Below are 27,842 nucleotides of genomic sequence, written 5' to 3' on the forward strand. Positions count from 1 at the left end.
AAAAACACTATGGAAACAAACACAGTCATAACACAGAAACGCACAACTGTTACTCAATATAAAGAGCAGAGATCACCAATTTGCGTACCATGATCCAGATCAGGACCCATCTATTGGTTCCACCCATATTTATCATATATACACACATTTATATGATTATATCTATTCAATACAATTATAGTTGTATTAATTAATCGAATAATAATTGAAATTAAGAAATATTTTATGAAGTGATTATTTTACTTTTTATATAATTAAATAAATTGTATTGTAAATAAATGCAATAAATGATGTTTTTATTCAATATAAAGATCTTTATTATTTATTATAAGATTTTTTTATTATAATTTTATGTTATTATTTATAATACTTTTACAAGATGTCGCCAAAATGTAAGATTAATTTACTGAAAGTTATTTTGGGACCACTGATTGACTAGAATGTTTCTGGGAAAGAAAAAAAAAATGTTTTTTTTTTTGTTGTTGTTGATAAAACTGCAATAGAGAGAAAAAAATTTAAATTCTGCTAAAATTAAAAGGTGATAAAAAAAAAGCTAAATTTTGCTGTGCTTGTTTGTAGGACTGGCCAAAAAATGTGTGATTATACATCAATATGGCTATGAAATAATAATGAAATTTATAATTTATATTTATAATATATAATAATTATAATATTTATAATGTTTATAATTCTTATGAATTAAAATATTAAGAAAAATATAATAATTAATATTATTATTTATTTTTATACATGTCTTAAGTTCTTCTAAAAACCACTGGGAGCCCTAAAAGCTTTTCTTTAGTTGACAAAAGCCAGTTTATATAAGTTCTCATTAAAAGTATGAGATGGTTGGTGCATGTTATGTTTATATATATATATATATATATATATATATATCTTATTTGAATCACTACCTTCGCTATTGGATAATTGCACTAAGCCATATCGCAATTTCAGTGTTATTTAAACTAATTGTACAGACTGGACCTCTTTAATTGGTTAACTGGTGAAGAGGTTAATGGCTTACTCTGCTATCTGGGCTCGCTCGTGGGGAAGACGACAGTCCAGATGAAGACCCGGGGCTGCTCCGCTGCTCTAGTAAGTGCCTGGGGAAAGCGGGTCTGTATCCGTGAGGATATTCCTTAGAGGAGTCCTGTGCATACAGCATTCCCTCTTGAGACGCAGTCTGCTGGGCGGACATGGAAACGCCACTGGGTGAAGTAGACGTTGGAATCGTTTGGGAAGGTGGCGACATCAAACTGTCTCGAAACTGAGATTCCATGTTCTGGTAATACTCGGCCATCCCTGGAGATTGAGGATACTGGGGCGCATACATCGTGGGATAACCAGGCTGGAAACCCGGCATGGCCTGTACCATGTTCGGTGCGGGCATGAAGGAATGTGCCATGCTCATTGCCATAGACAGCACATTAGCCAGGGAAAACAGAGGCTGACTGTGTGGTGGCCACATGGCCTGTGCGTGAGCCGGAGACATCAGGTTGACGTCGGAAAGGGGACTTGAGACGTCTGAGCTGAGTGGACTGGGGGAGCCCGGGCCGGATGCAGGGGACGAGAGGGAGTATGACGGACTGCTGTGCATTCGGGACAGAGGAGTATGGCTGGGTTTGGGGGAGCCTGGGTGAGGCGGGTACGGGAAGGGGAAGTGGGTGGGGTTGTTCATGTACGAGGGCATAAACTGCTGAACGTGAGGTAGGTTGGGATGAGGCATTCTGGGATCAGAAGCGTAGGCTGAGGCTGATGGAACGTGATGAGGATGAAGATGAGGATGAGAACCTGGGAAATGACAAAGATATTAGTCAGATGGTGGTGCAGAGTGAGATTTTCTATGTTATATATTTATCTTAAATTTATTTGTGGTGTTTGCTCTGCGCAAAACTTTCCAGAACTTGCCTTGTTAATTTTTTTTAAAAACTCAGATTTGAATGCAATTCTTAAATGTAATCAGTCGTGCTGTAAAAAAAAAAATTTGTAAAAACTTTAAACAGTAAGTGTTCATGCTGCCTTCAAATTTTAAGTTTAGTCAACTCAAATATCCAAGTTGTCACTTAGTACTTCACATTCAAGTTGACTAAACTTAAAAATTTAAGGCAGCACGAACACTTACTTTTTTTAATTTGAAACTATTATTTATTTATTTTAAAGAGCGATTTACTTAAGTGTTGTGTGTTTTATTTTTTTATTCATTTAGACTAAATTGTATAGAGTTTTAATATTTGCCATTTATCATTTATCAAAATGATAAAGGTCACTCCTCTAAAAGCTGCATGAGGTACAGTATCATTAATGTCTGCAGCACAAATATGTGGGCGAGTTACAAGACAAAGTATTAGTATTAGGGTTAGCAAGCACCAACATCTGAAGAGTTGTTCATATACATTTATGCATCTATACATTTATATAGAAACTGTTCAATATATGCTGGAAAGAACTGTAGATCCATTGAGGCACAACAACTTATGTTAGCTGGATGTCTAGCTAGAAGGCTTTCCAGAAAGCAACAAAAGCTACGGTTGCAACTGATCTTATCATACTCAAATTCATTAACCAAACCATGATCGCAATCCTCATGTGAATATTGGCAATGATAGATGTCCAAAACAGGTTCCTCTGCTGAAAGTCTTTTGTGCGAGAGACGTCACACCTATGGGTTTGTCCCATCATCTGTCAATGCCAAAGTGAAATGCCTCTGTACAATAACACCTTTCACACAGTACCATCTCCATAGCAATACACAAAGTGTTGTCTAACATGGTCTCTGATGGGTCCATTACGTCAACGGACCGGCCCCAGTGAATGATCATGTCTGAAGTTTAACATCGATGAAGCGCGAGAGCCAAAGTCTCTGACATTAACGAAAATAAAAACCATCTGTGCATTCGCTTGTAAAGCTCCCATTGTAGAAGAGTCTGAACATAAGTGCTGTAGACATCGTAACAGTGGCTCTTTGGTTATATCTGGATATTCTTTTTCAAAAAAACGACTACGCAAGATGTATCATCGAGGCACGAAGCCAGAAGGCAGCAGAACAAAATGTTCTGTAGGCGGGACAGAAAAGCACCAACAGTAGTAGAGAGATCAACTCTAGGAGGGGGACAGGCAGGCTTTCTGGGTCTTAGTATTTAATTTATGACAAAACTACCAGAGTAGAAGAACTTACAAACACATGTGGAGACCAGAAGATGCACTACAAATAACATTATCTGTCACTTTGAGGGACTGGGTTGTAAATATTCCACACTCTAAAAACGTTGTACTCGTAGTTGTTTGTTTTAAAGCTGTGAAATCAATGATATATACCTTATGAATTGAGTGTATGTAAGTAGATCTGAATATGACATTAAAACTTGAGTAGACCCAACAAGTTAAGGTCAGACAATTTAAAAACCAAATGAGTAATGTGACCTTTTTTTAGTTGAATCCGTTAAAAATAGCAGTTGACTATTAGCTAGCAATAGTGCATATACATTAGTGGCCAAAAATTGACATCTTTACCTTTTATTCAAATATTAAAAAACATTTGTTAACAATTTTATCAGCATATCTGTGCTTGGAGTCAATAGTTTTGTTTGTGATAACGCAATGAAACTTCAAATTGTACGGACATAATTTTTTGACCAGGCCGTCATACAAAGATATTATGACCATGCAAAAACAAAAGAGAACCAACGAAATATCAATAACTGACTATGTTGTAGTCAATATATGCTTTTTTCTGTGAGTTTTTAGTTTTTCTATGCCTTTTTTGCTTAGTGATATAAAACCTGTAACTGTTGTTTTATTAGATAAATACCTTTAACCAAGTTTAGTGTTTTATTCTTCCCTGAAATTTTAAATATTTAAAAGATATAAAATGATTTAAGATTGTCACAACGTCCGTTTCATGCAGACTTTAAATGTTATTTTAGGTTAATATAAATTGCATTGTTGGGGCTCAGAAGACAGCATTCACAGCCCACAAACAAACTGCTTCCAGCCAAAGCAAGTTACCCAAGAGTCCCTGGAGCCAGGCTGAATTAAACTGCATCTGTGATGTCCAGTTTATGTTATAATGCCGGATGACATTTAAAGAGCGTCCAGTTTTTATTCCCACTCACGGCTAGGCAGGAATAGGAAAGACTAGGAGAGGTACATTGGAGGGAAGTGGTCACTTACCTGGGCCATTATGGAAAGACTGTGAACGTAAGAGTGGACGTGTGGATGAGGTAATGTCTCCACCGACTCCCAGAGGAGAGGCTCTCGCCCCGGCGCCCAGACCAAACTCCGCTAAATAACCATACGTATACGTGTGAAAAAGGTGCTGATTTGAAAGGGCTACTTCATCAATACTCAATGGTGAAGTTTATGCAAGCTTACCTGGTAGAGAGGAAGAGGAATGAGCTCGTGCCAGACTGTGGAGGTTTGGCTGAAAGGGAAAAACAGTTTGTAATGTATTATAAATGTACTTACATATATAGTATAGGCTTCATTGACATTTTTTGAAATGGGTGGGTTTATTCCAGCCATATGTTGAAAAAACTATTTATGTAATTTTTTGTGTTTCTGAAAGAAGTCTCTTGTGCTTGAGGCTGAAAAAATGCAATAAAGCCTGTAATATTGTGAAATATCATTACAATTTAAAATACTTGTTTTCTGTTCTAATATGTTTTAAAATGTAATTTATTCCTAAGATGATTTTTCAGCATCATTACTCCAGTCCTCAGTGTCACATGATCCTTCAGAAATCATTCTTATATGATGATTTGATGATCAAGAAACATTTCGGATTATTATAAATGTTCAATTCTTTAAAGTTCTGCTGCTTAATAGTTTTGTGAAAACAGTGATATGTTTTGTTTTTTCAGGATTCTTTGATGAACAGAATAAATTTGAAATTTGTAACATTATAAATGTGTTTACTGTCACTTTTTTACATAAAACTATCAATTAAATCTCAGTGTGTTTCACACTACGATTACTGTGCTATTATATATATAAACCTATAATAATATAAACCAAAATTGAATTAAAATAATCAATCTTTCATTCATGTTTAATCACATTGGAAATAAATAAAGCATAATCCTGTTAGACATTATATAAAATGCTTTTAAATCCTGTCATCTTTTTCATTATTGCATAATGTTTAAATTGCTTGAGAACTGAAAAGAGTAACAGTATCGACTTGAGCCCTGAGGTCTTATTCATTAGTGTAATATTCTTTAATGACAGAGTGCTTAAGTTTAATTAAGGTTAAGAGCAGTCGCAGTCTAATTGCTTCTCTCAGGTCCTCCACTGCAGTCACACACAGGAACAGACATTTTACATACGACTTGCGCAATAATTAACACGACAAGCGCTCTCTGTGGCACTGCGACAGGACAAAACAGCTCATACACACAAACCTGCGTAAACTCTCTCAGTCTCAACTCCACAGCTGCACTGGTTATTGGAAAAGAGGCCTGTGGTTTGTGTACGAGGGTTACATTCTGTCATTTTCTAAGCCTTCACAGTCCTGCTTTGAGCCTGTTGAGCGAATGACGCTGGAGACTCTAGAGACGAGCATCTAACGCCTGCAGGGAGGAGGTCTGGGACGCAGTTTCTCTTGCACGGCTGGTAGTAATCAGGAACTGGTCCCGGTCCAGCGGACTTCTCTTGAGCGCTGGTTTCGCAACCCTCAGGGTACCATGGATGATTGTGTGGGTGTGTGTGCCTCCATTAGTCTGTTCTAGATCTCTAAATCCAAATAAAACAGCCATTGTTCTGCTTCTCTGTACTAATTAAGACGTATCTTTAGATCAGTTGACTGGCAGGCTGGAGTAAACCGAGACTGCATTTTGTTCTACAGAGTTTGGACACAAAGTTTTTATTGCAAAGAGCAGCTAAAAATACCATAATGTTCATGTTACTGTTTTTTGGATATATGGACAAATATTCATCATATGTTTATAGCAGCATGACTGGTTATAAGCAGCCATATTATACTATGAATATAGTTGTAGCTAAAGGGCATTAGGCGTCACGCAGCACAGCGTTTTTACCAGAACACAAATATGTGAAGGACATTTTACTTTTATTTTATAAAGCAAATGATTAATAATAGTATATAAACTATTGGTTCAGAATTTTGGAATAATTAGGAATTTTTTATGTTTTTAAAGTCCCGTCTGCTTTAATAAGGCTGCACTTATTTGATCAAAAATATATTTGGTAAAACTTTTTTTTGCTGCTGCTGCAGATCAAATATGGACTGATACACAGACACACTGCTATATATATATATATATATATATATACACACACAGTATATATTAAATTGGAACGTTCTGGTTATGGATGTTGATAAATATATAGCAACTATGTTGATTGTAAGTCAACAGAACTATTCAATATAAGTCTTCATTGCCAGTATCCCAATATAACTTTATTGACAATGTTGTTTTTTAATGAGGTAGGATTGGAGAAAAAGATCTGTGACAACGCAGGTTCCATTAAAGGTTCATTTACATTGTAAATGGCAGAGGAAATTGGAGGAAATTTAAATGCACAAGGTGTACACATATCTAAAGCCCTATTTGGACGGGACTAGTTTAACATGGAGAGGTGGGGTAAAGTAATTATTACCAGAGCTTCTCAGTGATTTTAGTCCCGTCCGAATGTGCACATCAGTAATTATTACGGACAATGTCAGTAAAGATTACGGCGACTTTTACCTTCAGTAAAAAGGTCCGGAAAAATGACCTCAGGTGAAACTAATCCCGTGCGAATAGACCCGCTGTAAATATGCACGTAAATATTCCGTCATTTCCTGTTTAAAAGTAGTTTTCCGCGTTTTTTCAAGTATGGAGACGCTTAAAAAAACATTCAGTTGCGTTCTAGACGCTGGGACGAGTCTGTGGCAAACCTCAAGTGTTTTCCACACACCATTCAGATCAGAAAGAAGGTCGAACGCACTTTTTAGAGGCACGAAACTTCTTTTAGCGTTAGATAAGTGCCTATTACCATATACAATCTGAATTTTTTTAATACATCCAACCGAACCTAACTGTTTTATATATACAAAGGTTATATATATATATGTGTTTGCGCACATGATGATGATGATCAGGAAGCAACTTGTTGACGGCGGTGATTAAATTGAGTTACCCCTCCCACTTCTTCTTTTACTGAGATATCTTATCCTGTGCGAATAGGCCATTATTATCAGACGTCCTGTAGTAAAATTACATTACCCCAGCTCTCCGTGTTTAAACTAGTCCCGTCCGAATAGGGCTTAAAACAGTCATTGTTAAACTGTCCTCTTTTGTGCTGCCCAGAACAGGACAAAACAGTACAGAACGCACCTCAAGATCATGAGTTAAACCTGAAACCGATCATTTTCAAACAAAACACTCACAACAACAGAGAACTCAGTTGAAAGATAGTGCTTGTGTAAACTCCTGAACAGAGCGCACACCCTCACCTACAGCTGGAAACGTGATCTTATCTTCTTCAGGTACACAGACCTCTTTTAAACAGCGCATAAAATGATCTGCTACTCGTGCATAAATAATTACTCAAATAAGTGGCATAGCTTATTGGTAGTTATCATGCTGCAATGGATTATGAAAGTGAGTGGACTGGAAGGTTTCTTCACTTGCAGGCTCACCTGAGAACCAGACAGTGAGTTGACGGCATGAAGATAAGAGGGACGGGCGGCTCCGAAGGTTTCATGTTGACCAGATGAGTCCTTCAGCATGGACTCTGCTCGCTTAATGATGTCACCGATGCGGTGAATGAAACCTTCCTTCTCTGAGGGCAGGATGAACTCATTATGCACCTTGACGGGGTGAGAAAAAAGAAATAAACACAACAAAATGAGCAAGCATGACTTAAGAAGCACCATCAATTCTGAATGCCGAAGGGAAGCTGGCATCGGCACACGCTACGTGCGCTACGCACGTAGACCTCGCAGGGATCAAGGTGGCTCTCTGTGCGATTCAAACTATCCCTCGACTACTTAAAATGAAACGTGCTTAAATTGAGCATGTGCGCACTTGTGGACACTCTTTTAATTCAAGGGAGCTTTAATTAAGTTTGTCCACAAGCTGAGCTTTTACACACCACTAATAGCAGTGGGTGTTCACCCTTCGACCAATAACACACCAGGAGCGACTCCAGCGCTGCCAGGACTCTGAGACGAAACAAAGAGCTTCTGTATCTGAGAGAGGGAGCTGCATGCAGTCACACAGTCCTGTCATCGAACACACACACACTTACAATAGGCATCCGTCCATCCACTCCTACACACTCAGCATTACAATCAAAGCCTCAGACTTATGGAAAATGACAGGAATAAACTTTATATTAAAATAAATTCTCTTCATACTCTGATATGAAAAGTACAACTTGTTTTGTTGTTCTGAGATTTTATTCACTCTTCTTCTTGGCCATTCATCCTTCAACTCAAATTTATTGGACCTATTATGGCCTTTTTCAAAATCTTGATTTAGTTTTTTTGGGCTCTACTAGAATAGGTTTCATTATTATTTTCCCATATTCTCCATTGTTGCAGCTCCTCTCTTCCCAGTCTGTCAGTAACGCTCTGTTTAGTTCCTGTCTCTATGAAGCCCCTCCTTCTGAAAAGCACACTGTGCTCTGATTGGTCGACTGGGCCAGTGTGTTGTGATTGGTCGAGCGCTTCGAACGTGTTTGGGAATGTCCCGCCCCTTACCATAACCATGAGTTTCAACACACTACTAACTCAACCAGGCTTTAAATTGATTTAAATTAGGAATATTGTGACGTGTCCGTTATAAGTATAATAAGTAACTTTGCAACTAACTCTCAGTACAATATTAGTAGAGTGTTAGGGTTAGGGTTAGTAGAATAAGTTGACATGTACTTGCAAAGTTACTTATAGTCAGTAGTGAGTCTGTTGAGGGAGCATCAAAATAAAGTGTTAGCAGATATCAAGCAGACAGTCTACTGATACTCTAATGACTGCTAGTTGACATGTAGTTGCAAAGTTACTTATAGTTAGTAGTACCTACAGACGTAATTGTTCACAATACGATCAATAACATGCATTTAGAAAATAGATAGGGTGAATTTTGATTTCATCCTGACATTTTATTTACAAAGTATAAATAGCCAATACCATTTTATACGTTTTGGGGGTGAATCATAAAAAGAAAAAAGAAAAAAAGAGAAAAAAAGAAGAAATGCAACCGCTCTCCTCCATCTTATAATGAGGGACAAACAGAACCAGATGTTTGAAACAGTTGGTGATCTGGTCAGATTAAATATCAAAATATCTCTGAAATGTACAACAATAATAGTAAAATGTTAGAATGTTTATGTCTATCATGTTTTGTGCTCTTCAATGAAATAAATAAAAGTTTTAAAAATGTGATAACACTTTACAATAAGGTTGTATTTAGAAAAAAATTCTATGGCACAGAATATATTGTTGTGTGAATAACTGAACATGCAAAATATCAAAAGAAAAAACAGCTCTGGTAAAAAAGCATTTTATACTAGCTTCATTCAATCTTTTTTTATCAGCACTTGAATGTGGGTGAGTTACATAAAAATAAAAAATAAACACACTGAGCTGAGAAAATCGTGTTATTGTCAAAGACTGGATCTGATTCAGAACGATGATCAAAACACAAATATAGCAGATGGAGTCCATCAACACCCCCAAAGCTTCACAGTCGTGTCAGCTTCGCTTGATGGGTTTGACATTTCATTTTGGTAATGTGTGGCAGTTTTTATTAAAGAGTTAACTATTGTTAGTTAGCATGAACTATAAAAAAAAAAAAATCTAAAACATTAATCATAGTTAACATTCATTTCAACATTTATTAAAAAAGTTACAGTAAAAACTGTAATATTGCTAAATATTTGTACAATTTAAAGTAATTGTTTTCTATGTAAATATATAGTAAAATGTAATTAATTCCTGTGATCAAAGCTGAATTTTCAGCATCATTACTCCAGTCTTCAGTGTCACATGATCCTTCAGAAATCATTCTAATATGATGATTTGATGCTCAAGAAACATTTCTGATTATTATCAGTGTTAAAACAGTTGTATTGCTTTAAAATAAATCGATTAAGCTGGTCAGAAGAGGGAAAGATGTCAAAAGAAGTAACTAGTTTTCTGAAATGTAATGGCAAGATAATTTAACACAAAGTATTGTGTTAGAAACGTACATTAAATGATAATAATAAAAAAATTATATATATATATATATATATATATTTATATAAAAAAGAAAAAATAGATTTACAATGTTAATAGCTATGAAAACTCATCATTACAATCTGTGAAAAGGGTCCATTGCTATTGATTTTTTTATGTCCACTGATCTGAATATTGGGGTTACTCTGATACTTTTCAACTAAATATGATTAGTTTGAAAGTTCAGCTGTAACTTTCTGAAATAAAACATTCAACAAATAAACATGCAATGGTACTTTTCCTGAGTGCGACCCAAACACATGCACATAAACATGTAGGTTATTATGCAGTGACACAGCAGAGGGAAGAAAAGACAATGTGTCAATGTGTGCATTTTAAGAAGTTAGGCACCTACCATTACCGCAGCGATGTCCTCAGGGTTGTCGCCATCCAGGTCAAATTTGAAGGTGACCATCTTATCATTATGAGTCTGTAGCTGACACTCAACCACCCGATCTACTTTATCAGACAGCTGTGGGGAACAACACACACATCATTGTCACGGAAAATACAAATGTGTCTGTGTGCATATTACCAGACATTCATGTTATTGATACAGCCATCGTTTCAAAGCAGCTTCACAGTAATAAACAGGAAAGTAACAGAATTAATCACGAAAACTTCATCAAACATGAGACAAATTCAAACTCTGCTGCAAAGCAGCTGTAGCAAGAGCAATTTAGTTCAATAACAGCGTAAACAAGATTATTCAAATTATTTATGCATAGTAGGATAAATAAAGAGAAAATTCCCTTTGTGCGTGTGCAAGTGTGTATTAGTCATGGTCTGAGCTAATTGTGTTTGACTGTGTGTTTATAGTTTATCTCTCTGGCCCTTTGAACACTAATCAATGCAATCCCAAACGGTTCCTCATGAAATAAATGTGGGGATCTTCCCGTACCCAGACAGAGAACGATCACACATGGACAACTGCTAAACATCTTAAATTCACATGCAATATCATTGCAAGTTATCACCATTTGCCGTGCAAACATTATTTATTGATCATCTGATGGTTTTACAGACGTGCAGAAATGGACTGGCCAGTGGTTAGGAGTAATGGTTGACCGATATATCACAGATATTTAGCATTTTTTAATTACCAGTCCTGGGCACTACTTTTTCTGTTTGCCTCATAACTGTCGGAAGGGGACTTTTATTTTGACAGCGCCAAGACCTGTCAAAATTATATTATAATTATATTATAATATTACAATAATAATAATTTCAAATTTATTAAACTTGTATAATATACAATTATAATTTGTATACATTAAGTTATTATAATAAATGAATAATAAAAAGTTATTAGAAATAAAAAAAGTCAAATGCTATACTTCCTCATTTGTATTTTTTCATATCTTTTTACTATTTATTCAATTTAGTGAATATAATGTCAAATTAATGTAAATATCACTGCAGCATTTATTGTCTTTACAAATGAAATAGTCAAAATTATATTATAATATTATTTTTAATGAATAATTGTTTTAATATTTATATTTATAACTTTTATATAGTTTATATTTATAACTAAATTTAATTTGGTTAATATAATGTCAAATATATTTAAAATGAAATATTTTAAATATAATATTAAATATAATATTTTGATAAATTTGAAGATCATATTTATCTACTTTTTATTGGCCACCCTGCTCTCTAAGATATGGGCATCAGCAATGGCCACCAAAAAGGCCATAATCGGTCCACCATTAGTTAGGAGTATGTATACGTGACCGGATGAAATGCCGATTTTTTCTCACCCCTGTAATTCGCAGACGGGACCGCGTTCTCCGCCTAAACAGTTTCGCTGCGGTCCGTCGGGTCGCTGACTTGCTCCCCCTCTCTGATTGTCCCTCGTAGCCATCGCTCAAGCCGGAGGTCACATCTGAAGCATAACTGTGACATAATCAGGATAATTACGTGACAGATAATGGACAAAACATTATATTTTGCATTCTATGACAGTCCAAGCTGCAGGAAAATACCTGTGCATCATTATCAGCTATCATTACTAGATGTTTGCTATTGCTCATACTGTAGTTCGGGTAAAGGGATTTAAACAAACACCTAACCACAAGTATTAAACTTCTGTGTGTAACTCGCCCACCACCGTTTGCTAAAACTAAGTATGTTATGCTAACATTGCACAACCAAGTAAACCTATAAAAGTACAAAAGTGAACATCATGTTAATTAAACGGGCGTTTGGAAGACCTGAAGTTAAACTGGGCCTATAAAAACGGTTCAATAAGCACAAAATGAAGAAAACCACCAAGGAATTTCCCTCTCTCACCATCTCAACACCCTTATTTGTTTAATATTAGGTTTTTAAGAGAACATGGTGCATTTCATGAGTGCTCTGTGTTCCCTCGTATTAGGTTTTACAAGTCTGAAGTAAACAAACTTTTGTATGTCCTTCTTTTAGCCTTTGACCCCACAGCTTGCATTGTGTCAGTAATGTCCAGCACAGAGGACCCTTGTGAAGAAGAAGTGTGCTCAGTTGTATTGAATGTCCATTTGTCACGTACTTTGTCAAAACATGTAGTTTTCACTGCACCGTTTCCTGGAAATCCAATATAACGGCTACAGAGAAAGAACTAGACAGACGTAGTATTTGAATTGGCTTTATCTTTGCCGAGTTTGGCCTGTTGGGACGTGGAGTCCATTCTGAGCTTGTTTCTATGAGCTAATTGTGTCTCTCAGGTCTTTTACCAACACAAGCCTCCGTTTAATCCAAACACTGGGCTTCCTACGAGGCCCACAAAACCGTTTATAGCCAGCCTACCGCTTGGCAGACTCTGGCTCTTTTGAAAGATCTCTGCCTGCTGAGAAACGTGAAGTTCTTATGAGTGGAAAACTATGTTGTAATGGCAGGCATTTGCTAGGGACGGCATCCAAGAGCCCTGTGGTGAATAAACAGGATCCTATAGGACGTAGAGAATGTGCACTGTTACGAAAGATGAGAGGAGGGGATGGACTCCATGTGAAAACATGGACCCTACTGAGCACAAAGCCATCAGTACATCTGGCACTAAAGTAAAACACAAACCTCGAAGTTCTGTGTGTCATATGGATGTTTTTAATATGGCACAGATGCTATTGATCAAGAAAGCAGGTTTTTACCTGTCCACAGGTGAGGAGAAAGGGCTAGGAGGTCCTCTCTCTGTTTTAGTCGACACGGCAATACTCTGAGAGGAGATTAAGGGATACATGAAGTGCTTAACAATGAACATCAAAGAAGCAAGTTCATTATGACTTCCTGCAATGGTAAATTGCGTAAATTGAGTTTAAATGGCACGTTTAACTCGTCATTAAGTGAGGCCAATTTTGTCATTATATACTCACTGAGGGGAAACGGAGAGCTGGGATTGGTGGAGTGGTGATGGGCGTGGCTTCTGTGGGCGTGGCCTGTGGAGAGCAGCTGATGTTGATATTTGAAGCCTCGGGACCATCCTGTAAACCAGAGGGGCTGAGATCGCCATCAGTCTCACAGTCAGCTGGAGAAACACAGAATCAGACAGTCTGTTAACCTTCTGGTAATACCTCAAAACAGACCAAAGACGATACGCTTTTTTATGCAATGAAAGTACTATATTTTATTTCAAAATGTGTGTTATTGTATTTTGAGGGGATTTCATGCTAGCGGACAATATTCACCTCTAAACGCACTATTTATTTCTATATAAAATATTAAGAATAATTATAAAAAATATCGAAAACAGCATGGCAAAACGTCGGCGCCTAACTAACTATTTTAGTATCATTGAGATTTTGAATTCATTAAAAAAAGACTATAAATATGTCTGTATAGAATTTTGTTCATTTTATTTCAGTTTTTACGGAGCCCTGCACATGGCATGCAGACAAATATATATATATATATATATATATATCATGGCCACGAGTTAAGAATTCTTCTCTAGTTTTAGTAAATAGTGGCCACGTTTTATTAATTTGTTCCCTCGTTTTAAGTAAATCGTGGGCACGATATAATAATTTGTTCTATTATTTTACTAAATCAAGCACTATATTAAGTTCCCCGAAATTGTTACCACATTGTACTAATTTATTCCCTCATTTTTGTTTGGCTAAATCGAGGGAACGAATTATAATGTGCGCATGATTTAATTGAAACAACGGAACGAATTAGTAAACCGTGCAGTCGGCGCCGATAGTAGTGCTGTTGTGCTTCGGGCGACCCGAGTTCGAGTCCCGGCTCGTGGACCTTTCCCGATTCTGTCCCCCCCTCTCTCTCCCACCTCACTTCCTGTCTAGCTACTGTCCTATCCTAATAAAAAGGCAAAAAACACCAAAAATAAATCTAAAACAAAAAACGTGCTGATGTTTTAGTTAGTCGGGGGAACGGTTAGTTAATTTGTGGCCACGATATACACATTTTTTACTGCATGTCATGTCCGGGGTTATTTTAGTCAAACCAAATGAAAATGAGAAATGCTAATTTTAGTTAGTTTTAGTAATTTAATTGTGTTTTTGTCTTTTTTTGTCTTTTTTCTTTTAGTTTTAGTTTAGTTTAGTTTTTTATTCGGTCACACTTTAGTTTATGGTCCAATTCTCACTATTAACTACTACTTTTGCCTCAATAAACTCCTAATTACTGTTTATTAATAGTTAGTAAGGTAGTTGTTAAGTTTAGGTATTGGGTGATTAAGGGATGTAGAATATGGTCATGTAGAATGATGACCATAAATATTAATATGTGCTTTATAAGTACTAATAAACAGTCAATATCGTAGTAATACGCATGTTAATAATATCTAAGTAACTAGTTAATATGGAGAACTGGACCCCAAACTAAAGTGTTACCATTTATTCATTTTATTTTAGTTGTAGTTATTTCAATACAACAAGTTAAACTAAATGAAAAAGAGAAATGAGAAACAGACATAAAAAAATACAAAACAGAAAAAAGCTCATTCAAAATGTAATAAAATCTCAATACTAAAATAGCACTGCAGTGTGTTTCTAGCTGAAATAAAATAAGTTTAAGTTTTTTTATATTTTATTTTATTTCAGTTACGGAAATTATATTTATGGTTTTCGTTTTAGTTAACTATAATAACCATGGCTCACTATTAACACATCAACCTAGAGAAGACATGCACATGATGCAGGAATATTACAGTTAATAAAAATGCGGTAAATCTAGTGCTTCATATTACAGTGCCCTTCCTCTATAGTTTCCACTCCAAAAGTGTGTCAAACTGCATAAGTTGCTAACTGTACCCGACCCCCTCACCCTCCCCGATAAGCACACACACACTGGCTATTAAAAAGAGTTTATTTGTGGAGTCGGTTGACTGTGCCGCGCTGTTCTCGGGTCTCGGAGAGCCACTGCTCTTAACACGCCGTGAAAGAAACATTGAGGAAAATATAGGGCACTGCACAGTGTAGTTTATGTGAGGCTTACTGGACGTCTTGAACCTGTGCAGGGGAGCGAACAGACATCTAAAATAGAGGTTTATCAATGTGGGGTTTTCAATGGCCAATAATGAACCAAGAATATATCCATCTGATTGATGTATCGGTACACTATTACTACTGTATAATCACATAAACATGATGAAACGAAGATCTAGTGCTTACAAGTTGTTGAGGAGCAGCTTGCATGGTGGATGTGGAAGTGTTGATCGGCCTCCGGTTCCTCTGGCTCTGGTGGGAAGCTCCCGATAATCCCAGAATCCGATGAGCCACTAACAGGTTCAGGGATTCCAGGAGTGGGCGGGGCCTGCACAGGAAAGGGGGCGGGGTTTTCAGGCATTTGAATGGTGGATTTGGGCGATGACAGCTCAGGCTCTTCCTCAATAATTTCCTCCTTCTTCTTCTTCTGCTGCTGCTGCTCCTCTGCTAGCCGGCGATGTTTTTCCCGCTGGCGCTTGATGGCCGTCACACGGTCTCGCATGGCCTTGGCCACCAGCTTGTAGTCCACCTCGCATACAAACCCCAGAATCACCTGGCAAAGACAGGCGTTTGATAAAACTTTTTTAGGAAGTGCAACACAACATATGGTATGAATCAAATTCAACAGTTGATCAATCAAACTACATTACAACAATTGTTTTGTATTACAAGTTTTCCCAAATGTTGTTTAAATATGCAAATGTGCATTATCTAATTAAATATGCACTCGTTTGCATACATTTCCAGAGCAGAAATCTAAAGCCAGGTTCAAAATTCTTGTTTCATTTTCTTGACAGATTAAAGGTTTTTATAAAGAGGATTTTGGATCTATCTTTTATTTTACAAACATCAACTGAAATAAAATGATATATTAACAAACCAATCTCTAAAAGCTTTCAGAATAAAGATGGGAATAAAAATGTAGAGTTTGTTGTGTGTGAAGCAGCTGAAGTGGAGATTTCTGACTGAAAACGGACTTTACAGATATGTATTGTTATTGAATTTTACAGACACAACTATATAAAGTGTAAGTAGTCTGAAATAAGCTGCTTTTGCCTGTAGCACCTAATGTGGCATGCGAGTTTGAAATACGGTGTCTTGTTATGGACAAATTTTGCATTCTTTGCCGATCTAAAGCTAAATTTTGCTTGGCATAAAGTTGATGAAAATGGCTCCGCAATGGAGATCTCAATAACCTTTCACCCAACTTTGGAACAGTGTGTTTCCACTGAAATAATGTTGGCTAATGTTGCTCTGAAGTCTCTATCACCACATCAGCTAGTCAAATTACATGGTAACCCTCTGTCGATGTGATTTGACGATAAATTTGCTCTTGATGAAAAGCAGACCTGATGAGTGATAAAAGAAGGATTGTGACCGCCTGGCCTAATAAAGCGTCTGGACAAGAGAAAGGCTCCAGTTTCACAACACGGTCTTGAGGCGGTTCTATCGCCGGTCATGTGACCCTCTTCCTCCTTTGGCCCCGCTCTCACATTTCCACGCCGATGATTAAAAAGTTCTGCCCTTGAAACTGTTATGCAACACACAGCAGGGTTACAATACACAGGCCTCGTCTTTAAGCTGAAGGGAATGGCGAGGGTCATGTCCCACTATGTCAAGAAAAAGCCTGCCAGTAGATACAGGTGTGTTTGAAACGTTGTGCTCTACGAAGGTCAAGAGTTCAGTGGCGTCCCCACATTACTGACACAGGAAGAGTAAAGCAATCGACACTGAATGAGGACAGATTGTTGGAAATTACCAACAATGTGAAGGTCAGTTCTGGAAAGTCAAAACAGATAATGAAAGACACTGAAGCTTAAGCAGGTTGGACCAAACCTGTAGAAAGTATAAGTAAATAAGTAAGTAAGTAAAAAAATAAATGTAAGTGGGCTTTGAGAGCCCTCCCTCAATTACATGTTGCATGTTGCACAAGGAAAAGAGCAAAAAATGTATTCATAAATAAATAAATAAAAATAAAAATAAATGAACGCATACATAGACAAATACAAAAATAAATGAACAAAATAAATGAAAGACAAATTCTTTAAAGTTTAAAAGAATACAAAACAGACATTAATAAATGATATAAAAATACATTTAGGATTATATCATACCCGTCAACATTTGGGTACCAAAATACGGGAGACCTGGGGGGGTTTCAGTTCAACCACATGCGGTTTCATGTCATCTGTACATCACACACCCCATCGCCAAATCATAGAAAAATTCAGTTAAGACAGTTGTATTCATCTTAACAATACACAATAAATCAATATACAGAAAAACAGAAGGTATAGGCCACAAATCTGTGAGTACAGTTTGCAAAACTGAACAGGTGATGTTGTGTGATATTCACTTACTGTAAGAAACTGTTCCAGCGGGTGGAGTTTACCGGTACTGAATATTACACATCACCTGTGTATACTCCATTAACTGGAACAGATTGTCACTGGAACTGAATATTACATCCAAATATTGTTATGGAATCAGTCAGCATATTGTTGTGTCACTTCACCTATTGGAACAGTATTTCACAATTTTTCACAGGAACTGAATATTACAAACAACTACTGCGAAAGAACGATTTACAAAACAACGATTGCGAAAGCGTGCACGGATTATGAATTTGTTCACTGTTACCTTGTACGTAGTTTTTTCTTTTTCTGTATAGTTCTATTTTGCTAATAAATTCTGCATTCTGTTTTGGCTTTCTCGTGTGTCCCTGTTTTTGTTGTGTCCCTTTTGAGCCACGGGGGCGAAACGGGTACGGATTGAAAAACCAAAGCAACTGTACGGTGTACAGATCTGAGCACAGCTGAGACTTTTTCTCTGGTACTTTTGGCGTAGGATATTTATTTCCGTCAAGGTCACGCTGCGATGTCAAATGTATTCCCGGGAATGAGTGATGTGCTTTTCGCTTTTAAAGTTTTATAAAATAAGTAAGATATGGCTTGAATGGTTTAAAAGCATTAGCAAGAATAAAAGCGCATCATATAATGTAACGCCATGCAGCCAAATGATGACAGAAAAAAATGGATGCTGCGTTAATTGCGTTAAATATTTACTTACTAGGGGTGGGCGGATCGATCCTGAAGTATCGATACTTTCGGTACTGACGTGGTATCGAAAAGGATCGATCCTCACATAAAAATATCGATCCAAATGTGTGTTTTTTACCAGTAATTTTTTTATTAATTTAGCACGCAATTCAGTGCGTAAAATAAGCTTCTAAGTGGAAAAATAAGCAAATGTTAGCAGATAATTGTGTAGGATAGAACTTTTTCTCCTATCTGGATACAAGACGAAACCAATCAATCACAGAGAGTGTTCGATGCTGGTGCTTCGCTGAGCTCACAGGCACAGTGCGTTTGGGAAACGAAGCCTTGCTTAGATGACAGAGAAACAATCTGGAGTTATTTCGCAATAAACAAATCAAAAGTGTACGGTTCAAAATGTTGACGTCAGTAAGATTTTTTTATTGAAATTAATATTTTTTTTCAACAAGGATCGATGCATTAAACTGATCAAAAGTGACAGTCAAGGGTTTTTCACTGTTAAAAAAAAAATCTACTTCATATAAATGCTGTTCTCTCAACTTTGTTCATCAAATAATTCTGCATAAAATGTATCATGGTTTCCACAAAAATATGAAACTGTTTTCAACATTGATAATAATAAGAAATGTTTCCTGAACAGCAAATCAGCATATTAAAATGAATTATCAGACTGGAGTAATGATGCCGAAAATTCAGCTTTGATCACATGAATAAATTACAGTTTAGTATGACATTGAAAACAGATAGCCTATTTTAAATTGTAATATTACAGTTTTTACTGTATTTTTGATAAAAAAAAATGCAGAAGAGAATTAAAAATCTTACAGACCCCAAACTTTTGAACAGTAGGCTAGTACTAGTAGGCTAGTAGTAGGCTAGTACTATAATTAGGGTAGTTTTGTAAAAGTCACTGACTAATTACAGGCGAGTTGAGAGCACAAATCACAAAATATTTAGTAGTCATGAAAACGTATTCAGATTTAGCATATTAATGATGCATTCACCTCATAAATCATGACACACTGCTCTAGCACAGGAAAGTGCATACAAGTTCAAGTGCATGCTTTTAAAATGAAGAAGTATTGGTATCGGTATCGATATCTGCGATACTGGCCCTGTATTTACTTGGTATCGGATCGATACCGAAATTTGCAGTATCGCCCACCACTATTACTTACCACTGAGTCTTTTCCCATTTCTACCAGTAACACTTATTCAACTTCCCGCGTCTACTACCTGCGCAGATATCGACGGCACAACTGGGTTGTAGGTTGCCAGGTTGAGCTCACAAATGGGTTGAAATTTGTATGATGTGTTGATTGCGCGAGTAGGATGGGTTTCATACAAGATCTGGCAACTGGACAACCTTGGAATAATATACTGATGTGATTATTCATATAACGACGTTTGGGCCATACAAATTACGAGAGTTTCACGGGAGAAATAACAAAACGGGAGGGGGGGCGGGAGATGGGTGTGAAACACGGGAGATCTATCTATCTATTTTTAATTTCTGCAGGTTTGGTCCTTCGAAAGGTGAATCTTATAAAAGCTGTCAAGAACATTTGCTTTATATTTTAAATATTTTATATTATAAAACTTTTATATTATAAATATTATAAAAATATATAATATTTTATATTATAAAACATGCTTTATATTTGAGTCCAAAGTAAAATTAAATAATTAATTATATTTATATTATATTAATTATACTAAAATAAAATAAAATCTGTAGTGTATAAACTTGCCCCCTGCTCTATTACACAACTTTTCATTTGGTCATTTGAATGCAATATTTACTCATATTTGAAGGCTGCATGCCGTTTCAATGTATTATTTACTTAATTATTAAATTATCATTTAATTGGTTTAATTATTTAAATGTATTTATTAATTTAAATAATAGTTACCAAGTTAATATTTGGTTACACTTGATTTAAAGGTGTCATTGTTACAGTGTAATTATAAAGTAATATAAAGTACTGAGTAATATAGTTTTAACAACATTTACTTGCTATTGGGTTTGGTTTTGGGTTAGTTGCACATAATTATAGATAATTAACTGTTATTACTAAAATAAGTACATGTGACATGTAACAATGACATTGTAAAATAAAGTGCACACACACAAAGGTTCTAATATTTTGGGGTATTTTTTTAAAAAGTATTCTCTTCGCTTGATAAACTTAAGGTTGAGCCACTGTAGTCACTTGGACTATTTTAACGATGCCTTTACTAACTTTTCTGGGATGGCAGATATCGATTAAGTGAGACAGCTCTTAAATATCTTAATTTGTGTTCCGAAGATGAACGAAAGTCTTACGGGGTTGGAACAACATGAGTGAGAGTAATTATTGACAGAATTTTTGGGTGAACTAACCCTTTAATAGCTCTGTGAATATCAAAGCTTCAGGACCATTGTTGCAGATCTCTGCAGGAAGCTCAGCCCACATATTAACGTACATCTGTGAACACAAATGCTTTGTTGATCCCTGAGGGGAATATCTGGGTTTAGTGTTTAAAGTGACACTAAACCAGTGAGTCATAGTAGCTGAGGAATGTAACCACACCTAGGATCCCTTCATAAAACATATTAAAAGCTGACAGTGAGACACCACAGTGGGACATGAGATTATGTGTGAAGCTCACCATCTCCTGTGCCACCTCCTCTGGCACGTCTTTGTAAAGCTCAAACAGGAACTCGATGGCGTTGTTGTCCTTGTACTTTCCGTGGAGCTTCTTGGTGTCGTCCATGCGAAGCCAGAGCTTCAGGCTGGATTTGACCATATCATCTTCCTCAGCCAACTCAACGTGAACGCCGTTGTCCTCCTGGAAGAACGTGTGCTCCAGCAGGTCCTGGATGGTGTATCTGGCCAGAGAGATTGATATGAATCCACACAAACTCGATGTATAAAACCACGCTGAAATAGATGTCATTTAATAGCTAAACCTGTTTTGTGAATAATGTTGTATTTGAAAAAATATAGGTTATGTGCACCTGTTTTCAATTATTTAAGCATAATAATGATTAAATTATTCAAATTATTTTGGCATAAAGGTGCAGTCGCACTAGACTTCACGCTTCACAATTCATACGCAGGTGAAAAAGCAAATTGCAAAATGCAAAAAGTGTTTTTGTGATACTTTTATATAAAAGTGGGTGTAGGAACCGTTTCCACTCAGAAACTGTTACTAAATGTTACAAATAATTACAAAAAAGTACAACTTTTCTTGTAAAACATTCTCCAATAATCTTTGTTTTATTTTATTTTTATTTTTATTTTCCTTTTCATTTAAATAAAAAATTTATAAAATGTTTTGGTACTATACGGTTATCCGGACCACACCTGACCACACGTTGACCACAACCGCTCTTGGTTGGTCGTAACCCCAGTGACGGGTAGGTTTAGGGGCGGGGTTGGGGTAGGTCATCACATGTGGTCCGGATAACCGTATAGTACCATTTTTTTTTGTTATTCTTGTGCTTTTATAATTTTTTATAATAAAAAAAAAAAAAAATTCTATTTAGGTTTTTATTATTACTATTTACTATTTATTATTATTATTATTATTAGTTCGATTTTAGTTTTTATTTATTTACAGTTAGTAATTTTAGTGCTATTTAAACTTATTTCAGTTAGTTGCCAAAGCAATATTTTTTAATTTTGTACTATTATATTTCATGTTTTATTTTAGCTTTAGTTTTAGTAAAAACTTTTAGTTTTATAAAAAAAAAATGTGTGTAATAGTTTTAGTTTAGTAACGACCCCTGATGCATGCCTTCTAAATTCATACAACAAAAAGTCGTTTGAATGATTTTAAACATTGAAATATAATTATCAATATAATTCATATTCGGCTCAATACAAAGAATACAAGTTTAAAAGGCTAAGCTACATGGTTTGCAAAGTTGTTGGAAAGTGGAGTAGATAAATATCTTAACATTGTGGATATATTATTAGTTATAATTTAAGTGTCAGTTTTGTTTCCTCTGTTTGCATTAGTTTCTACGGTGATTCACAGTTGTGATTAATTCGCAACACCAGTTTCTGGTTTCCTTTCATTGGTCTGTGTTTGTATTTCAATTTTTAAAGCTCAAAGATTGTTATTTTGAGTTTGTTTTCATTAAAATCACTGTTGACCCTGTGACATTAAGATGTTTTTTTTATTATTAAAAACTCAAGCTCTGTAGAATGCAATTTTGCAGCATCTTAAAGACTGTGACTTTGCAGAACAATTCCACATAATGGCAACAACCAGTGAATACTGTATAACATATTCTGGCGATATGTTTATGCCCTAAATTAATACATGATTAACTAACTGTATTTTTCTATGTACATTTCTGAAATGCACTTTCTGTAAAGCTGCTTTGAAACAATATGTATTGTGAAAAGCGCTATACAAATACATTTGAATTGAATTGAATTGAATTGAATATTTGTTTCTATGCCAGATTGGGATCACAGAACATTTTTAAAGTGTAAAATCAAATCAATAGGCTGAGCTGAAGTAAAGTACCTTTCATCTTTGTTCGTGCGGATACAGCCTTCAATGATTTCCTTTAACTCTGGAACTTTCACCTTGTAGAAACTGTCTGGCTTTATACCCTGAAAACAGCGGAAATGTCAAAAGTTTGAGAAAAACATCAGTCAAAGAGGCTTAATAAGTTTTAATAATGCCAATCATTAATCTAATGTTCAAATGTTAATAAGATGATTCCCTTTCAAATAATCTAATCACAGCGGGTTGCATGAGAGCTACAGGCAAATAGTTTTGAAAAAGTTGCTGATTTGTTACTGACAATAGCTAGGCTTCCATCCACCTATTTTTATGGGAATTTGGGGATATTGCATAAAAAACACTGGATGGAAATGCCAAGATGCACAGAAATAATAAAGATGCACATAAAAACGTACGCACTCAGTTGAGGCGCAACTTAATGCACAGCAGAAAAACTCATGTGACTTTGCCACAGTGGATGTGATTGGATAACTGGACTAACCAGTGGACCAATCGCATCGCACAGCATCTCAAATGTTGGTTTGATCATTCTGAAATGCATGAGCCAAAGTCTGTCTATAATGACCTCCCAGAAGCGTCTAACACGGATGCAAACGGTGCTTTATTCGCAAATGTTTTGTGCAATATTAAATTTTTTGAACTTTCAGTACTATGAGACACTTTGAAAACATTTGTAAATGATTAACAATAGCATCTATGTAAATCTCTTTTACCTTAATCTGTTCTTGAACCCAGTGATAAAATTAAATAAAGCCCTGATATATTAATTTCTTCACAACACTTACACATGTCTGGTGTAATAATTTTAAGATCTACAACGGTTCACACATGTTATTTGTCACATTTGAGTTACTCCGACTACACAAAAGTCTTCAATAATGTGAAGTTATACTGTTACATTTCAAAGATTTACAGCTGAGGGCTGAATTACAGCTGGAGTAGGTCACTTTCCCAGTGGACTCGTGTAATATTTGTGGAGCATGAGCTGCATAAAGCATGGAGTTCACAGGAGTTTTGGATGAGTGCCTGTTGCGTTTACACCTCGGTGCGCTCCTTGGCTTTGTCATTAACACTCAACAACCTTTTCAGAGCAGGCTTTGTTTCGTTCTTTCAAGACACGTTATTTAACACACCTATAAACCAAAACCACTGGCGTCATCCGCGTAAAGTTTAGCTATTAGTTTAAAAACATCATAAACTTGTTTTCTGACAAGCAAAATCAAAACATTACTGAAAGCCTGTTGAAGTACAACATGTCTTAATCCACTAAAGGTTGTTGTTGCAGGTAAAAAATACTTTTATTGGTACATGTATTCATCCCGAACCGTACGGTACATACGTCACGGTTCGGTGCATGCATTCGCACGACGAATACATTCAGTCACAGGCGATCCACACTCCAATCCAGAAGGGGGCGCACGCGACAATGCAACGCTGTTTGCTACCAGTGAAAAGTGCAGAAGATGAAGAGGCGATTGATTGATATGTTTACACATCTCAACCAGTGTTTCAACTGCGAAAAGATATCAATAAAACAGCTTGAGAATAATATCTCATGTAGCATTACATTTACCTCAGGCATTTAGTGTCGACAGCAGAAGAGTTCGCTAGAGAAATGAGCTCTAGAGAGAAGCGTTTCACATGCACTATATTAGCCTATTCATTATATTTACTTAACCTGTTAGTAATTGTTTAATGCATGTTTAATTAAAATGGTTATGAAAACAACTTATTACTGTGTAAAAATGAATTGGTGTAGAAAATTAACTTTATAATTAGATTTAGAAGTTAATGCAAAACCTGCCTTATGTGCAATTTACAGTACTTTTTTTTGTGTTGATTATTATATCTAAAAATGAATAGCAACTGAATTTAATAATTTGGGCTCTGTTGTTAATTGTAACCTTTAATATTATAGTTATGTGTAATTAAGGGCTCCCCATATAGTTTACAGCAATAGCTAAGATAGAAAATTGTAATTATAATTAAAAAAAATGAAACACATTTGTTAAAAACACACAGTTTACTTAAAGAAAAGAAAAAAGAAGAAGCAGTTTTGTGTTTAGTTTTCGAACCCCCGCTGTACCGAACCGTGACTTCAAAACATCAAACTATAAGTGAATCTAACTTTAATAAGTCTCCCTTATTTGAACTGTTATATTAAGAAAAGTTTTTCTATTGAATAAATTGGTTTACATTACATCAATTACAAGGAGACATTTGAGCCATGACGTAAACATGTTGATGTAATTTAGAGGTAAAGTTTTCCAAATGCAATAAGGGGCAGACAAGTGAATATACTGAATCAACAAGTTATAGGACCGGAGTCGACCTCTCTGTGTCCACATGTGACCTGTAGGGCCTTTCTCAAATGATACGGAGTGAGACGAGTCCTGGGCTTTTGCAAACAGGATACAGACAGCAGGGGGTTTTCCAAACTCTGCCTGAAGCTCTAATCAAACCGAAGCATGAGTCTTAAACCACTGCTCAAAGATGACACACAGCAAGCTCTTTAGGAAACGAGGACATGCAGGAAGACAAGGAAAGAAGGGAATAAAGAGAGGATGTTTACTGCGCTTGTCATGCTGGGTTTAAGTTCTCAGAGCTGTCTGTGTGAGAGACTGAACTAGGACATACTGAATGGACAGACATATTCTTATGCAAAATAATGCAAGCAGCACATCTGCATGATAATAAGACCTATTTCAAAGCAATGTCACAATTAATAACATACGCCACCGTTCAAAAGTTTGTGGTTGGTACATTTTTTAATGTTGACTAAAGTTGCATTTATTTGGTCAGAAATACAGTAAAAACAATAATATTGTGAATGTGACGGTTTCTACGTGAATATATTTTAAAATGTAATTTATTCCTCAGTCACATGATCTGTCAGAAACCATTCTAATATGCTGATTTGCTGCTCAAGAAACATGTATTATTATCAATGTTGAAAACAGTTGTGCTGGTTAATTTTGTGATTTTTTTTTTCTTTTTCTCAGGATTCTTTGATGAACGGAAAGTGCAAAAACAGCATTTATTTGAAATAGAAATATTTTTCAACATTACAAATGTCTTTATTGTCACTTTTGATCAATGTAATGCATCCTTGCTGAATAAAAGTATTCATTTCTTTCTTAAAAAATAAATAAAATCGTACTCGCCCCAAACTTTTGAACAGTAGTGTATCAATATTTCCTAAGACAAACCCCTAAATTATTAAATTATTGAGTAATTAATAAAGGGATTACATATATTTATAATACAAGCAGGTTGAAACTCACGCTGGTAACTTTGCGGTAAATCTGGGCCGCGTTTTGGCACTCTGAGTATGGGTATTCTGATGTGGTCATCTCCAAGATGCACATGCCAAATGCGTAGACGTCCACCGCCTCGTCGTACTTCTCCTCATACATTTCTGGAGCCATGAACTCTGGAGTTCCTGTTAAACACAATATGAGAACGCTCAGAAGTCACTAACAAAAAGGTACCATAGTAATACTGTGTTTTTGGGAATACCACAGTTACCTTGAAGTACCATGTAAATACCACCATATGGTAATCACTCAGAACCCTTGTGAAAGAGAAGTGTGCTTAATTGTATTGAATGTGTAGGCTACTTAAATCTTAAAAGTACAGTATATTAAAAAACTGTGTGCAACTAACAAGCTCTTAAAGAGCGTACATATTCTTGACTATGTTTCTTAACACTTTTAAAAAGTGCACTTTGTAATTGCCTTTACTTGATATGACAGTCAAGAAGAGACAGGAAGCAATGGGAGGATGGTATTTTTTAAGTTATTATAGTGGCTAAAGGTGAAAACTTCAAATATAGAATTTAATACTTGAAACATAATGAGGTTGAAGATCTCAGAAGATGTTAGATAAATCATTACTGAGAAACTACAGTAGTTTCCAATGACTTACCTATTACACTCTTTGCAAAGCTTGCCCTCTTGAGTGTGGCCAGGCCAAGGTCCCCGATCTTCACGCTCCCGGTGGGCCCTGTGATGAAGATATTGTCACACTTCAAGTCCCTGTGAATGATGGGAGGGGCGCGAGTGTGCAGGAAGTGAAGTCCTTTAAGGATCTGACGACTCCACCTCTGTAAGAGCTTTGGTTTCATCTCTTTAAAACGCTTCAGATACCTAGGAAATTGGCAAGCATAACAATGTTTACCTCAGCAGCAAAACAAAGAGATATGAGATTGTGAGATGAAGGACAAACTCACGTTTTGAGAGTGCCAGAAGTCATGAGCTCGGTGACCAGCAGGATGCACTTGTGACCTTTCACAGTGGACTTCCAGGAGTCATAAAAGCGCACAATGTTTGGGTGCTGAAGACCCTTGAGCATTTCAACCTCTTCACTGAAGCGCTGCCGCTCCACTTTGGTCAGTTTGCGAGTCTGTAAAGAGTAGAAAAACAAAAAGAAACAGAAAGAATAATGATTCTTCAGTGTACAACAAGTGGACACTTCACGGAAAGTTTAAAGTAAAAAAATCTAATGACTGAGAACTACTGACTTAAACGGTCTTAAAGAGGACCTATTATACCCTTTTACAAAGTCTTGATTTTGTTGCTGGGCTCTACTAGAATAGGTTTTCATGCTTGA

The 27,842-nt window shown here is 36.1% G+C and overlaps 1 protein-coding gene across 1 annotated transcript in view; it reads right to left on the reverse strand.

Annotated features, from left to right (window-relative positions):
• The window catches only part of wnk4a (WNK lysine deficient protein kinase 4a), a 66,877-nt gene that overhangs the window by 5,870 nt on the left and 33,165 nt on the right, over positions 1–27,842 (reverse strand). The window contains exons 3-16 of the mRNA XM_084434443.1: positions 27,463–27,635; positions 27,159–27,379; positions 26,516–26,673; positions 23,229–23,317; positions 21,357–21,576; positions 15,835–16,201; positions 13,576–13,727; positions 13,354–13,418; positions 11,992–12,127; positions 10,581–10,697; positions 7,646–7,816; positions 4,375–4,423; positions 4,174–4,284; positions 1,028–1,794 (exon numbers count right to left, since the gene is read on the reverse strand). Coding sequence (XP_084290569.1) covers positions 1,028–1,794; positions 4,174–4,284; positions 4,375–4,423; positions 7,646–7,816; positions 10,581–10,697; positions 11,992–12,127; positions 13,354–13,418; positions 13,576–13,727; positions 15,835–16,201; positions 21,357–21,576; positions 23,229–23,317; positions 26,516–26,673; positions 27,159–27,379; positions 27,463–27,635 — 2,796 coding nt within the window. The remainder of the gene's footprint in view (positions 1–1,027; positions 1,795–4,173; positions 4,285–4,374; positions 4,424–7,645; positions 7,817–10,580; positions 10,698–11,991; positions 12,128–13,353; positions 13,419–13,575; positions 13,728–15,834; positions 16,202–21,356; positions 21,577–23,228; positions 23,318–26,515; positions 26,674–27,158; positions 27,380–27,462; positions 27,636–27,842) is intronic.

The sequence above is a fragment of the Rutilus rutilus genome (genome assembly GCF_951802725.1).
Source record: "Rutilus rutilus genome assembly, chromosome: 16".
NCBI classification, from domain to species: domain Eukaryota; kingdom Metazoa; phylum Chordata; class Actinopteri; order Cypriniformes; family Leuciscidae; genus Rutilus; species Rutilus rutilus.